This window comes from Peromyscus californicus, unplaced genomic scaffold (assembly GCF_007827085.1).
Source record: "Peromyscus californicus insignis strain IS unplaced genomic scaffold, ASM782708v3 Scaffold_8__1_contigs__length_139910024, whole genome shotgun sequence".
Lineage (NCBI taxonomy): Eukaryota > Metazoa > Chordata > Mammalia > Rodentia > Cricetidae > Peromyscus > Peromyscus californicus.
The window spans coordinates 133,008,615-133,024,951 of record NW_026294606.1 but is presented as its reverse complement, the minus strand read 5'-3'; the positions used below and the strand labels follow the sequence as shown (position 1 = coordinate 133,024,951).

Genomic DNA, 16,337 nt, shown 5'->3' with positions numbered 1-16,337 from the left:
CCAGGACACACACTGAGTTGGGAAGAACATTTTGATGCTATTTAGTCTTCTCAACCATGAATAGGGAATATCTGTATTTGTTTGTTATACTATGATTTCTTGTATCAGAATTTTAGTTTTCTTTATGTGGGTCTTGTACATATTATGAAATTTTTACTCACAAATATCATTTTAGGGGACTACTAACATAAGTGGTATTAAGCTTTTAAATTCAAATGTCAGTCTCCCTGTGCAGGTGCAGACAAACAATTACAATAGCAACTGCTGCTTAAGGGGCTGTTTGCATCAGCCGTGGCTGCCGTTCTTCTGCATGGGAAACCTGTCCTTCCCCCTGTAACTCAGCTGTTTGTGTGTTCCAGTATGGACTCATGGATGGTTATTTGGTACATTGGGTTATGATGCAGTAATATCTGTTTATTTTCCCTCAACACCTTTCAGCTTTAACCCTCTGGAAACTTCATTTGCCCCCCCCCCCCCCCCCCATCGCTGTGTCATCTCTTGGCATTTGAACACTTTCTGGCACTCCATGCTCCCTGCTCATTGTATCTACCACCCGGTTGAGTTTGTGTTTCTCTAAGTAAATCTGATTCCTTTGTATTGGAGAAAACTTAGTGGAAACCAATATCAGGGCCCTTGATATCTCTGCTCTTGCAAAACATTGCTTCAAGGTCCTTTTGTGTAAAGGTCTCCACTGACATGGACTGAGCAGAGAATGAGGAAATATGCAGTAACCTGTATATAGACACATACATGTAACTATTTCCACATATCGTTATCTCTAAGTAAGTTATCATCTACACTAAGCAAGTATCTAATTTTGATCATTATGACAGGGGTCATTTCTAGACCCTACTCCTTATCATTTACTTCCTGTTCCAATAAAAACCTTGGCTTCCACCACCTATCCCCCATTTGCTGAATTGTTCAGTTGTAGCTTCTGCATATAATGGTTTCAGAAATATTGCTCAAATCTAGTGGGAAACAACTTTGCCAGTCATAAAACCTGCTTATGCACAGCTCCTTAATCTTAACCCCCTCCAACTGACCTCAGCCTTTAATCACATGCCAGTGAGCTCATCTCACAGATCCGTAATAGATCTGTATTTTTCAGTTTCTTTACCCTATTTTTAGCTTCTCGAACCCCTGAATGTTTTCTGAATCTGCATAAAGCTCACTCTTTATGCTATGAAGTGCTGTATGTTTTCACAAACATTTAATGTCTTGTGTTCACCAGTATGGCATCACACAGAAGAACTCCACAGACCTGAAACATCAGCGTGCTTCATCTGTTTAACACTTGCCCATCCTCTGGAAACAGTGATCTGTATAGTGTATACATTTGCTTTTGGGGAGTTGCGTGTTTGCAATACAGTGTGTAACTTCCTACATCTTTACTTAGAAATATGGATCTAAGACTCACCCACAGATTTTCACAGCCTGGTACCTCATATCCTTTTTTTTTTTTTTAATCACTGGATAATACTCTATTGTATAAATGTAGCATAGTTTGTCTGTTTACCTATTGGTTCCTCCAATTTGTGTCCATTATAAAGAAAAGTATCATAAAGATTCTGCATTGGTTTTGTATGGGTGTATACTAAGTTTTCATGCTCCTAAGCAAATACCTAAGAATGTGGTTCAGGAGTAATACAATAAGACTGTTTCATTTTGTAGAACACTGACTGTCACCCACTTTGCTTAAACAACAAGTCCTTCAACACCCTAATGGTTTCCCTGGTGACTTTTCCCTCACCTGCTGAGAAGCTCTTGGAGGGACCATGAGTTTTTAGAACTGGTGTATCAAATTTAAGACCTTAAGCATAGTAGGACCTAAATAAATATTTGATTAGTGCGCGAGTAGAGCTTCAAGACTTTCAAGTGTGTGCTGGAGGGCTGGGACTGTAGCTCCTCAGGGAGCATCTGTCCAGCGGGGGCAAGGCCCTGTTTGAACCCCACCGAGTGGTGCCTGTCTTAGCAGCTCCAAAGTGCAATGCTTCCCTCATTTTAATCTTGGTGGGAAGCGAGGATTGACCCTAACCTTCGTATCAGTATAAGCTCCTCACTGTGCATCTCCGATCTCTCGGCACGCACGGAGTTTTTGTACATTATGAATTTTATGAATTAAAGCTGCTTTAGAGTGAAATGGTTGAGGCTTCCCCCAGGTTTCTTCTTCTTGTGCATTATGCTAATTTCATTCTGTTGCCGCGATAAAACACTCTGACCAAAAGGATCTTCCGGGATGAAAGGGTTTACTCCATTTTACACTTACTTCCAGGTCATGGTCCATCCATCATTAAGGGAAATCAGGGCCAGAACTCAGAACAGGGACCTGGAGTGTAACTATGGAGGAACGTCACACATGCTGCTTCACAGTGTGACTCACTCACAGGCTCATGCCTTCCCACGTCAGCTGATAAGACAGTTCCTCACACACATGCCCACAATCTGACCTGGGTATTTCCTCACTTGAGACTTTCCTGCCAGGTGACAGAAAACTGTGGCAAGTTGACAGTTAAGGCTAACTAAGAACAAATGGTGTGGTTCAGGATATGATTGCAAACACAGGATAAATGATGTGAATGAAAGTATTGTGTTCTAGTGCAGAATTTCCCTGGCTTACCACATTTTAAATGACCATTTCCATTTTTATTCGGATGCCCTCGCTGCACCATAAACAGTCCCTGTGACCATGCTGTGCACCTGCATTTGTACAGTCTTTACATGGAAGACCTTTTAGTATCATAAAAAATGTCTCCCTACTGTAGCACGAATCTTAGAAAGTCTTATTAATAAAAACAAACCTAGAGCCAGGTATTGGGGTGAATGCTGGAAGATCAGAGAAGCAAAACAAGCCACAGCTACCTCACCTTGCCAATTTCTCAGCTGATCCTGTTTCCTCAGACTGGAAGCCTCTGTGTCCTCACCCAAATGAATCTCAGCTGAACTGTTCAATGCTCAAAAGCCTGAAAGCTTAACCAGCTCTAGTTCCTGGTTTTTCACGCCTTATATACCTTTCTGCTTTCTGCTGTCAGTTCCTGGGATTAAAGGTGTGAGTCACCATGCCTGGCTGTTTCCAGTGTGGCCTTGAACTCAGAGATCCAAGTGGATCTCTGCCTCTGGAATGCTAGGATTAAAGGCGTGTGTGCCACCATTTTCTGGCCTCTGTGCCTAGTGGCTGTTCTGTTCTCTGACCCCAGATAAGTTTATTAGGGTGTACAATATTTTTTTTTTTTTTTTTTTTTTTTTTTTTTTTTTTTTTTTGGTTTTTCGAGACAGGGTTTCTCTGTGTAGCTTTGCGCCTTTCCTGGATCTCGCTCTGTAGACCAGGCTGGCCTCGAACTCACAGAGATCCGCCTGGCTCTGCCTCCCGAGTGCTGGGATTAAAGGCGTGTGCCACCACCGCCCGGCAGTGTACAATATTTTGAGGAACACAATACCACCACAAAAAAACTTTTGTAAAAACCAGTTGGATCTCTTTTTTCTTCCTTTGGTTTCTATGGAATATTTTATTACAACTTTCTGCTGTCTTTTTTGTCTAAAATTTAAAAAAGCTTATAACTAATACAAGAAGAACTGTATCCAAAAAGTATATACAATATATACAGTCAAGAATTACATTAACAATGTCTAGTCCATTAACATTTGACAAATTCAGAAAAAAATTTTCATTACTTATCCTATTTAAAACAAGTAGTTCCTTTTAAAAAGTAGATTCAAAAATTGACCTTTTTATCTTATCATATTTATATTCTCTCTTTTTTCTTTTCATAATAGATTCAATAATCTACCTTTTGTCATTTTTATATCTTCCCCTTTTTCTTTTTAGAGTAGATTCAATGATCTATCCATTTATTCTATTATTCCTTTATCTTTTTTCTCAGAATAGATTCAATGATCTACCTCATATCTATATTCTCTTCTTTCTTTCTTTTTTTTTAAACAAAAACTCTGAATCTAATCTCCTTGTTCAGCTTTTTCCCTGACCATTAGCAATTAACAACTTATAACCAACCATCACAAACAATGACAATATCCGTAACTCATTAAACAACCAAAAACCTCCCATCCCACATCTTGGGAATGTGGGCATTTTCTTAAAATGACTTCCTGCTTTCTGGGGGGTGAAGGCATCTTTAGGGAATCCTGAAAAGAAAATTTTGGGGTTAATTGTCAAGTCCTGTATCATTTGTCCAAGTCGCTGCATAATGAGAAAGTGCAGGGTTTGTTTCAAGTCCCTGTTCAAGTAGTCTGTCAGGCTGGATCATCTCAGCTAGCCATCTCAAAATTGTCCTGAGTAGTTTGTAATTCAAGGTCGATCTTTCCGTGGTGTTAATCAGCTTAATGGCTTTATCATAGTCCATGCGGAATCATCATTGTGGAGTCCCATCATCCTTTTGAAGATTTCAAAGTTGCTGTTAGTCATGGTCATGGTTCCCTGCAGACTTTTTTTTTTGCCTCCTCCATGGTTTGGAGCAATCACAGTCTGATAAATGTCTGTCTCTTGGAACCATGCACGTTCTTCCCTAGAAGAGAATATCTTCACAGCAATTTCTCCCCACCATTTGTCTTGCCAAACTTTTCCAAACTGACCTTTACTGATGCTTTCTTGTAACATGATGGTCCTGGCAATTCTTCTCTGAACAAGAAGCAGTAAACCTTTTGTCCCAGGTAGCAGCATCACCGCAGTCACCAACACGATGAGAAGCAGCCAGCAACTCGGAGCAGCAGTCTCTGCCTCCATGGTCCCACCACTGTTTCTGGCTCAGCCCAGCCGAAGCTTCTCCTGAGCAAGCCTCCTAGGCTGGCCTCAAACTCGGGATCCTCCTGCCTCTGCCTCCTTAAGTAAATCCTATGGGCGTGCACCACCACAACTGGCCAAGCATTGCTCGGGCCTGAGCTGGGGCCCACAAGGCCACAGGCAAGCAGCTTTTTCATGAATTCGTACCACGAACGTTGGGCGCCAGATGTAGCACGAATCTTAGAAAGTCTTATTAATGAAAACAAACCTGGAGCCAGGTATTGGGGTGAATGTTGGAAGATCAGAGAAGCAAAACAAGCCACAGCTTCCTCACCTTGCCAATTCCTCAGCCTCTGAGTCCTCATTCAAATAGATCTCAGCTGAACTGTTGCTCAAAAGCCTAAAAGCTTAACCAGCCTCTAGTTCCTGGTTTCCACACCTTATATACCTTTCTGCTTTCTGTGCTCACTTCCTGGGATTAAAGGCTCTTGTTACCATGCCTGGCTGTTTCCAGTGTGGCCTTGAACTCAGAGATCCAGGCGGATCTCTGCCTCTGGAATGCTAGGATTAAAGGTGTGAGTGCCATCATTTTCTGGCCTCTATATCTAGTGGCTGTTCTGTTCTCTGACCCCAGATAAGTTTATTAGGGTGCACAATATTTTGGGGAGCACAATATCACCACACACTACAGTTTCACAAAATTTTTAATTAAACAGCTTTTGCTTGGAACTTTAGAAGACATTTCTCCTCTGGACTAAAATTAGTAAAGAGAAAGATTAAAAACAAAGCCAATATAGCATGCTGTCAGAACTTTGCAATCAAGCTCAACTTGCCCCTCGCTCTCATTTTTGCATTTTAGCCTCTTACAGGACAGTAGTTGTGCAATGGATATATTGAAGTGTCTGAGATTCCAAAAACATCCAGATAAATGTCATAAGCATGTGCCCTTTTGTGGTTTTCAATGTTCTGGGCTTCCTGACTGGGATGAATCACACAATGAGAAACAAATTCAAAGTTATGTGCATTTTCGGCACATTTTAAGGTCTATTAAACATATTAAACAATAAAAAGTTTGTTGCATGGGTCTATTTGGATCCATGTGTTTTTAGAGCAGATCTCAGTAACATTTAAAGATCCTGTCCCTGGCCAAGGGACTCCCCAACAGCCTCAGACTTAGCAGAGGAACCGGCAAAGCTGACTGAGATGGCGACAGGCTTGAGAGCTGTTACAAAGAGTGCTGGGGAAAGTGGGATAATGCACGTGATTTTCATGAGTTGGAAAGCTCTGGAAGGCGAGGTAACTAATATATTTGTTTAATATTTTATTGAGAGAGAGAGAGAGAGGAAGAGAGAGAGAGAGAGAGCCACATGCAAGGCCAGAAGGCATCATCTCTCCTAAAGCTGGAGTTACGGGTACTTCTAAGCTACCCAACATGCATATTCTGGGAACTGAACTCTGGTTCTCTGCAAGAGCAGCCAGTGCTCCTAAGAGCTAAACCATCTCTCCAGCCCCATAACTGCCATTTAGTAGAGCCATACATGGGTTATTCAAATATTACATCAGGAATTGGAGCCAATAATCCAAGGTATTTTCAAAGAAGTTTCCAGAATTTGGATATTTGCTAAATAACACCAAAAGGGACAGATTTCATAATTAGCCCTGGAGTTTTCCGGAGTCCAGACTTACATTTTCTGCTCATGTGCACTGAGCTATCTAAAGGCTTCTGGCATGCAGCGTTTTCAGGCATCTTTGCCCAGGGGCACATGCTTTCCTCGGAATGGCGTGTTTTTCCTATTCCCACCACGGGGAAGCTTGCCTTAGCTCTTTCCAGAAGCCCTCACTATGCTGAGCCCTCTCCTTCAGGACCTGCTGATGAGACCTCCTTTCCCTGAGTCGAGTGCTCATATCTGTTGTTTCAGAATTGAATTGGAATTAATTTTTGACAGTGGGTCTACCACAGGGCCTGGGTTCCCAATAAACCCTTGGAAATACCTTTGGGCCTCAGCCCTTTCGGCACCCATAAGCCCCGGTGTACATCCTTGGTGGGTTTGCTCGCCTTTCTGCAAAAGGAAGGACTACAGGAAACAAAAGAAACTCTCAGAAGCCACATTTCAGGCCTAAGGATGTCAGTCCCGTTGTTAGGTCTGGGGTTTGACGCCCAGTACCACACATGTAATCTGGGTGTGCTGGCTCATGCCTGTGTTTCCTGCACTAAAGAGGTGGAGGATCCTGAGTTTACGGTTGCTCTGGGCAACAGAGTGAGTTTGAGGGAGTCTGGGATACAAGAGACCCGGTCTAAAAGAGGGGAGGGGCAGCACGGCGGCTCCAAGGATAGCAAGCCCAATAACCAGAGTTTGATTCCAGACACTCAGCAGATCGAAGGAGAGAACTGATCCTGGGGGCTGTCCTCTGACCTCCCCACGTGACCACACACACACACACACACACAATAAATGTAATAATAGACAAGTTCGCAAAATAAAAATATCGACGTTAGTCAAACTCTCATATCCGTATCTTCCAGTAATCAGTCGTTATATACCATTTGGATAGGAGCCATCCTGGTAAGTGACATGCACACAGGAAGCAGACGGTTAACATCTTTGAAGTCTCCCCAGCTCTCCAACACCCCTTTCGAATGGCACCTGTCTCTTGATAGCGACATATCCTGGCACCCATCACAAAGGGATCTTACCGTTTGTACTCAAACTGCTGCTGGCCCGGTCTTTGGGCCAGTCGGTTGCAGGTGGCTTCATCCAGTTGCTTTTGCCCGTAACTGCCTGAGTAGGTTGTCACCGAAGAAGCGGTCCACCGCGTCTCCTCCTGCCACAGCTCTCTGGCCTTGTGTCTGATCAGCTCGAACTCTTCAGAAGTGAGAGGGCTGAAGGGGAGCAGGATTTCTGGAGCCAGGTAGAAGAAGTGGGACATGGCTAGGAGAGGGCTGCTACGAGTTGCAGCTTTTCAAGCCCTGGGCATAGTGAAGCGCTCATCTCCTTCTAGTAGTAAGAAGCTATGGACTGGGCAACCAAGCTTCTGAAATCTGACAGCTCACAGAGAGAAGCTTAACAGTCTTAGGTACAGTTACCAGGCAACAGGTCACAAAATTCCACAAATACTACCTCCATTCCAAACACGTGGATTTTCACTCATTTGTAAGTTATCCAACTTGTAGCTGTTGAGCTAAAAAAAAAAACACTGCTTCATAATTATGGCAAGAAGGCACTAGGCAAAATTACTTGCCTATTGATACTATCACAAATAATGTAAATCTGAAAGATGGTGGCTTAGGAGATAGGAGCTGAAGATGAAAGAACAGTCCTCGAGGACCTAATCTCATAGAGCTGGGAAATAACATTAGCTGTTTGTGATTTCAACAACAGGAGACTCAACAGTGTCTGTGTGTCACAGAGCAGTCGTATGCCTGCTGGACCGGTCACAGGACAGTCATTCTGGACTGTTAAAATAACAAGGACCCCGCATACAACCTCAGGTTCTGATACAGTCAGCCTTGAGGGTTACCGCTAAAAAGCCAAGTCCTGAGCATTGTAAAGAATTGCCAGGGTTAAGAATCATGGCAAACTCTGGGGCTGAGTAATCACAGAATTCAGCCCTTGACTCAGGAATCCTTCGTGCATAATTGTTCTCTACACGGTTAGTGTTTGCCTGGCCACACTTCTCCAGCTCCACCAACATTTCTTCGGCAAATCAAAATGAAATCGAATTTTTGTTTGTCCTTTATTTTGTCTGCTCCTGGAGCAGCACTGCTCAGTTCTTAGCGTTTGGCCAAGCCACCCCTCAGTTCTTCCTAACCCTGTTTCTGCCTCAGGTGACTACAGTGGTGCTGAGAAGCAATGTTCCAGAAGAAAAGCTGCCTTCCCTGACTTCAGAAACTGAGTCCCAGGCAAACCCCAGGAATCAGCATTTAAAAAATGTATTTTTAATTTTTATTTGTGTGTATACACATGTATGTAAGCCACATGTGTGCAGTTGCCTGTGGAGGCCAGAAGAGGGCATTGGAGGCCCTGGAGCTGGAGGTATAAGCAACAGCAACCGTCTGACAAGGGTGTGGGGGATAGAACTCAGGTCCTCTCCAAGAGCAAGCTGTTTGTACTCATCTCTAGAGCCTGTGCATTTTAATGTCATTGATCATGATAGAATCCATCTTTGAACACTGGGGATGGTGTTCTGGGGACAGGATTTTAGAACTTTTGAACTGAGGCTGCCACACTGCCTGTGTATTTCCTGAAAGTGTTGGCAAATACTGCATAACCCCTCAAGGGTTTTCTCCAAATGTTGAAATCTGGAACATCAGGACCTTTGCTCCAGGAAAGTCGACAGACTGCAGTCCAGGCTGCTGCCCCTCCCGGGGGAAAGGCCTCTTGGAGAAATCCAGATGAGACAATAAGATGGAGGGAAGACGTGAGAGACAAAGAAGAGAACGGATTGCCCGGCTCTCGTCCACCGTGTGGGGTCAGGGAGCAGCTGTGTGTGCCCGTGAGCCTTTGTTTATACAAACAAAACGGTGGTTTTGTTGGAAAATTCTGCTAGCAATATGCATTGTTCTAAAATGGGATAGTAAACAAGGCAAACTGTGAAAGAGTATTTGTAGAAAATATTTTCAGATTTTCCTCTCAAATTACACGGCAGTCTATAAACAAATATGGAATAAACCAAGATCTTTCCAAATAAATCACCCTTTATTGCCCCTATCGTGTTCTCTATAATTCTTTTATTTCTTTTTTCCCTCCTAGAAATGATCATGATATCATTTTAACAATTACATCCACCCAAAGTGGTGACATTTGGGCTGGAGATGTGCTCGAGGAACTCAGAAATAAACTCTTATAGCTCCAGCCATCTGGTTTTGACAAGAGAAGAGGAAATACACACTGGAAAAAGGACCGCCTCTTCTAAGCGATGCTGGGAAACTGGGTGTTGGTGTGCAGATGAATGAGGCTAGGTCTCTGTGTAAAAATCTCACCTTGTACAAAAATCAAGTCAAAATGGATCAAGGACCTTAATGTAGGACCTAAAAGTCTGAAACTGAGAGAACATGCTGGAAACACTATAAGACATAGGCAGAGTTGAGGCCATTTGAATAGGAGTCCAGCCGCTGAGGAAATAATAATAATAAGACTTCACAAATGGAGGTGTTTTAAACTAAAAAACAAAAAACAGTGCAGCAAAAGAAGCAGTTAGCAGAGTGAGGAGCCTACAGGAGAGGAGGAAATCTGTGTCGGTTTCTCATCCAACAAGGATTAATATCCAAAGCACATGAAGAACTCACAAAATTAAAACACTAGAGGAGCAAATAACCCAGTCAATAAATGTTCAAATGACCCAAATAGACCCCTTTCAAATGAAGAAATACAAATAGCCAATAAATTCATAAAAAATGTTCAGCGATTTTAGACATTAGGGAAATACAAGTTAAGCAAAATTGGAATTCTATCGTACTTTAATTGGCTACTAACAAGAAAATAAACCAACAAATAATGTTGGCAAGGACGAGGTGAGGAGAGCCCTCACACATTGTTGGTGGGAGTGTAAATTTGCACAAGCTGTATGGAAACCAGTACGGAGTTTTCTCAAAAAACTAGATTAGACCTAGTATTGATTCAACTCTCTACCAGAAGGAATAAAATCACCTGCACATCTACACGCTGCCTACATTAGCCAAGGTATACAACCAGCAAATGAGGTGTGCACAGCGGGATTTCACTGAGCCATAAAGAAAAGTGTCTTTTGGGGAAACTGATGGATCTGTATGTCTTCATGTCAAGCTAGTCTCACACACACAAACACGCACATCTTCTCTCACTTGTGGGATTAGGGGTGAAAAAAGGATGAAGTAAAAGTGTTGGGGGATATTCGATCACACTGTAAACCCTGAATTTGCATTTGCATTAATTAAATAAAATTAACTTTGGGTCAGGAGGCTGGGTCAGCATCTAGTTAACAGAAAGTAACCCTAGAGCATCAGAGGGCATCTGGGAGAGATAGAGAGACACAGGAAGTAGAAGGGAGGGATTTGGAGTGGAGCAGGTTTTTTTCATTTTTTTTTTTTGTTTATCTAGGTGCTACTCAACCTCTCTGAGCTAGCAGGTTTTCACCCCAGCCTTTGAATCTCAAGTCTTATTTATAAATAGAACAATAGAGATTTAGGTAAAGTCACCTTTAGCAGAAGCGGCAGAGTCAGTGCCTTGGAACAGAATTCCTGCCAGGCTGTGGCCTGAGCAGCCAGGCTGCTGCCAGAAAAGAAGTGGAGTCTCAATTGGTGGCTGAAAAAGCAGTAGATTAAGGCGCAGCCACTGTGCCAAAGTTAAAACAACATATTATCGATAGGAAAGGAGAAAGAACTGGTGGGTGAGAGAAAACAAGGTCGTGGGCATGGAGGACTATGACCAAAGTGCGTTATATGCACGTATGAAGTTGTGACGACAAGCCCATTACTTTGCACAATTAATATGTGGTGATAAAAATTTGAAACAGCAGTAGTGACACTGAATCCAAATGTGTCAACTCTGACTCAGGTGGAATTGTGGATTAGTGTGTCCACCGCTAGATGTCAAAGGACTCTGCTAAAGTGAACTCACCATGACCATAGCTCCTGTGAGGTCACTGTCCTCACAAACAGAGCATGGGGGTTGATCCCAGCCCTGCAATACTTAATAAACAAATGAACGAGAAGAATCGAATGTTTTAGTCCGAGTGAATAATCTGTAAGACTCCCGAAGGACCCATGATCATTCTTTGCTCATATTTTTATCCATATTCATGGGCACTGACATCTAGCATTGATTTGCATGGTCTGACTTCAGTATTGGGGAGTCTTCACTAAAACCTCCTTTGGGGGCTGGTGATGCAGCTCAGCAGGTTAAAGCACCTGCTGTGAAAGCCTGCTGACCTGTGTTCAATCCCCAGGACCCACATAAAGGTGGAAGAAGAGAACTGACTCCACAAAACTGTCTTTTAACCTCCATACACACTCTTAGGGAGTATGTACTCTATTTACATTCTGAACTCATACACACACAAAATAATTGAAACAAATCACTTTTGAAAATTGACAAGCCCATTGTTTTTGTAATCAGACTGCAGTGAACTGTGATTTCCTATCACAGCATGGTAAACGTAACCAAAAATCTAATCGAGAGTACAGGAACACGAACATGTGTTTTTGTTAGAGGGTAAAAATAGCTTATATAATGCCCACGGCACGTTAGCCAGCAGGGGGCGTGCCAGCCACCTGAAGTAAGGGAGCCTTTGGAGGGCGAGCTTTGACCAGGCTTCTGGGAACGCAACTGGTCAGTTTAAGGAAGTGTGAATAGGCATTTACTGTTGCTAGAGTTTTCCTGCCTGGCCCACAGTCAGGATAAATCTCTCTCACCTGCCAGCCCCACAGCCGCTCAAACCCAACCAAGTAAACACAGAGACTTGTATTGGTTTCAAACTGTATGGCCATGGCAGGCTTCTTGCTAACTGTTCTTTCAGCTTAAATTAATCCATTTTTATAAATCTATACCTTGCCACATGGCTCGTGGCTTACCGGCATCTTCACATGCTGTTGTTTCTCATCATGGCGGCTGGCAGTGTCTCTCTGACTCAGCCTTCCACTTCCCAGCTTTATTCTCCTCCTTGTCCCGCCTACACTTCCTGCCTAGCCAATGGCCAATCAGTGTTTTAATTATTGACTAATCAGCAACACATTTGACATACAGAACATCCCACAGCAATTTACCTAAAAGGTTCCACGGTGAGGAAAGTTTAGAACAAATTGGGAGAAACATTCTTAGCTGTAGAACTTCCCAGAACTTTTGATATTTCATGTGCATCGTGCAGCTTTGAAACGGAACTAGTCAAGGTCGTTTTTTCGTAAGCCGGCTTGACCGCAAGCTTCCTGGGAAGACATTCCCTGGACCGGCTGTGTCTGGAATGGTCAGGAACTGGAAAGACTCGAGGAGTCTGTAGTTGAAATGATGACTAACCTGAGACTCTTAGAGTATACACTCCCTAAGCCTGGTGCGAGGAGGGCCAAGGAGCAGTAAAAAACACCAACAAAAAGGAGCGATAGCACTAAGCAGTAAAGCACCCATACATACTCACCCATGGAAATGTGCCCGAACCCAGGATTCTGGCAGGCCCTTTCCCCCAAAACAGTGCACGCACTGCTCACCATGTTACCTGATAATCACTGTTTGGGTCTATCACCACAGACTGGATATGTCAAGCTGTGTTCTCTGAAGGCAGAAATTCACTCCTGTTGGAAGATGAGACCAGGGAAGCGCAGGGAAGGAAGACCAGGATGACTACATTTCCTGGGGGGTGTGGGTGGGGGTGTGAGGGTGTCCTACATGAGGACAGGACTTCACCCAGTCTGTGTCTTCCCCATGAATAACCCGAGTCAGATATCTGTGTGTGTGGCTCCTCTCTGACTCAGCAGACGAACGGTCACAGAAACCGGTAGAATCTTCCAGTCATACAATGTAACCCTGGTTGTTGGACTAATGTCTTCGTGCCTACCAGCTGTGTGCTTTGGATATTTTCTTTTCAGTAGCTCTTAAAGCCTGTGAGGTACCTGGTCGTGGGATGCACGGAGCCATGAGCCACAGGAATAGATGGAGATAAAGGAGATGAACTACGAAGGAGCCCGAAAAGGAAACAAAACAAACTGAAAACGTGAGAAACAGGAAAGGGAGACTTTTTCTTTCTTTTTTGCTTTGCTTTACTGAACCTTATTTTTAGTTATGTTTACTGCTTGAAAACCAAAACTTTTTTATTTTTAGTTATTTTTTATTTTTAGTTTATTATTATTTTTAGTTATGTTTACTGCTTGAAAACCAAAATGAATTACACATGGTACATAAACTATGGTTCCACTGTTTATGTAAAGAGTATATGTGTATATATTTATGTTTAGGACGAAAAGGCAGAAGGCTAGATATGAAGTTAATATTTAACTGATGTTGAGTGGGAAACACATGATTTTTATATTTTGTTCTTTTTTTCAAGGATTAAGAACTAAAGAGCTGGTTTTGTTGATAGAGTACTTGCCACACAAGCATGAAACCCTGAGTTCAGATCTCCAGCACCCACATAAAAAGTTGCATGTGGCAGCACATACCTGTAACCTCTGCACTGGGAGGCAGAGACAGGAGGACTCTGGGGCTTGCTGGCCAGCTGGTCCGGCCGAACTGAGCAGCCCAGGTTCAGTCAGAGATGGTTTCAAAAGGTGGAGAACACCTGAGGAAGACACCTGATGTCAGTCTCTGGCCTCTAGGTGGGTACAGCTGTGTGTGTGTGTGTGTGTGTGTGTGTGTGTGTGTGTGTGTGTGTGTGTGTGCATGTATGTGGGTGCCCGTGAAGCTGGAATAATAGGTCATTGTTAGCCTCTCGAAGTGAGTTCTTGGTGCTGAATCTAGGTCCTCTGAAAGAGCAGCAGATATTTTAACCACATCTCTCCAACCCCAATAAATCTTCTTTTTAAGGTAGTGTTATTTCTCAGATTCCTGGTATAAAATAATGATGTCACATGTTTGGCGTATCTCTAGCCAACAATGCCATTTCTAGAATGAAGGAGACTGATAACTTGATGAAGAAGACAGTCAACAGTATGCAAGTCCCCGTGCTGTCTGTCAAGAAGGATTAGTGTCGAGGATCTATAAAGAACGTGTGTAACTCTTCAACAAGAAAATAAACAACACTATGGCTAAGACTTCATTGAATAGGCACATCTCCGAAGTACTCAGATGGCAGTAAGCATGTGAGAATATGCTTAATCACCAATTGTCAGGAAACTGTCAATCAAAACTGTAGTGAGCCTGGTGTCTGAGGGTTCTATTAGTGAGGGTGAAAAATTGTGTGTTTGCTACATAATACAGTGTTGTGGGATATTTGTACACTGTGTGAAGATGTATTTGCTCTGATTGGTGTAATAAAAAGCTGAGTGGTCCATAGCTAGGCAGGAGGTATAGGCGGGATTTCCGGGGGAGAGAGGAAGAGGAGGAGGAGTAAAGGCTCCCAGGAGACAGGAGGAGACAGGGAGGAAGCAGGGTGGGCAGGGTGTGACAGAAGGTAGGTGAATAGAAATGGGTTAATTTAAGTTATAAGAACTAGTTTAAAAAAAACAACCTAAGCTAAGGCTGAGCTTTCATAATTAATAAGAAGTCTCTGTGTCATTATTTGGGAGCTAGCTGGCAGGACAGAAAAAGACTCATTACAATATAGCATAGAGATTTCTCAAAAAAATTTAAAGTTGAACTACCACACAATCCAGCAATCCTACTTCTGGGAATTTAGCCAAAATAACTGAAAATAGGGTTTCACAGAAGTATTTATTTGTACATCCCACACTAATTCACAAGTACAGCATTATTCATAATAACCAAGAGGTAGAAGCTACTTAAATGTCCATTGACAGATGAATGATACATATGTAAGGAAACACTACTCAGTCCAGCAGAGAGGGGAACTCTGCCATGTACACAGCATGGTTGGACCTCAGAGATAGTATCTTAAATGAGACATGCTGGCACAGAAGAACAGTGCAGCATTCGATCCACCTCCATGAGGTGAGACACAGTAGAGCTGTGGGTTTGGGGGGGCGGCGCAGGAGGAGAAGGGAATTGGCTAGCGGGTAACTTAGTCTGCTTTGGCTGTTGTAACAGGAAACCTCAGCCTGGGTAATTTATAATGAGTAGAAATTTATTGACTTGCAAATTTGGAAGCCAGGGAGTCAAAGGTCATAGGAGCCAGCATGGGGAAAGGACTTCTTGTGCATCGTTCCACGACAGGGCATAAACAAAGGAGGGGGGAGGGGAGGGGGAGAGGGAAGTGGGGAAAGGAAGGGGGCTAGGGAAGGGGAGAACAGCAGTAAGAGTCAAACTGGTCCTTTCCTAAGGAATCTGTTGGTGTAATAGGCCAGAGCCCTCACCGCCTGATAACGTAAAACATTCCACCTCTCCTTGCAGATGACGCCGGACGGTTTGCCTTCTAAGTTTCCAGCTTCAGGATGGTTCAAAAGTTCCCACACCACTGTACTGCTCTTCGGGTTCAGTATTCAACAAACCATGGGATTTTAAAATATTTTGTTAGAAAGTGGGCTTTGGGTAAATGGTCCTGGGGATTGAACGCAGGTCACCAGGCTTTCACAGCAGGTGCTTTAACCTGCTGAGCTGCATCACCAGCCCCCAAAGGAGGTTTTAGTGAAGACTCCCCAATACTGAAGTCAGACCATGCAAATCAATGCTAGATGCCAGTGCCCAAGAATGTGGATAAAAATATGAGCAAAGAATGAGCATGGGTCCTTTGGGAGTCTTACAGATTAAACGCTCGGATTGAAACATTCGATTCTACTCATTCATTTGTTTAAGTGTTGCAGGGCTGGGATCAACCCCCATGCTCTGTTTGTGAGGACAGTGACCTCACAGGAGCCATGTTCATGGTGAGTTCACTTTAGCAGAGTCTTTTGACATCTAGCAGTGGACACACTAATCCACAATTCCACCTGAGTCAGAGTTGACACATTTGGATTCAGTGTCACTACTGCTGTTTCAAAATTTTATCACCACATATTAATTGTGCAAAGTAATGGGCTTGT

General features: G+C 43.1%; 1 protein-coding gene across 1 annotated transcript in view; it reads right to left on the bottom strand.

Moving 5' to 3' along the window:
• The window catches only part of CUNH4orf51 (chromosome unknown C4orf51 homolog), a 35,272-nt gene extending 27,535 nt beyond the window's left edge, over positions 1-7,737 (bottom strand). The window contains exon 1 of the mRNA XM_052729547.1: positions 7,434-7,737. Coding sequence (XP_052585507.1) covers positions 7,434-7,666 — 233 coding nt within the window. The 5' untranslated portion in view covers positions 7,667-7,737. The remainder of the gene's footprint in view (positions 1-7,433) is intronic.
• Positions 7,738-16,337: the final 8,600 nt, after the last annotated feature.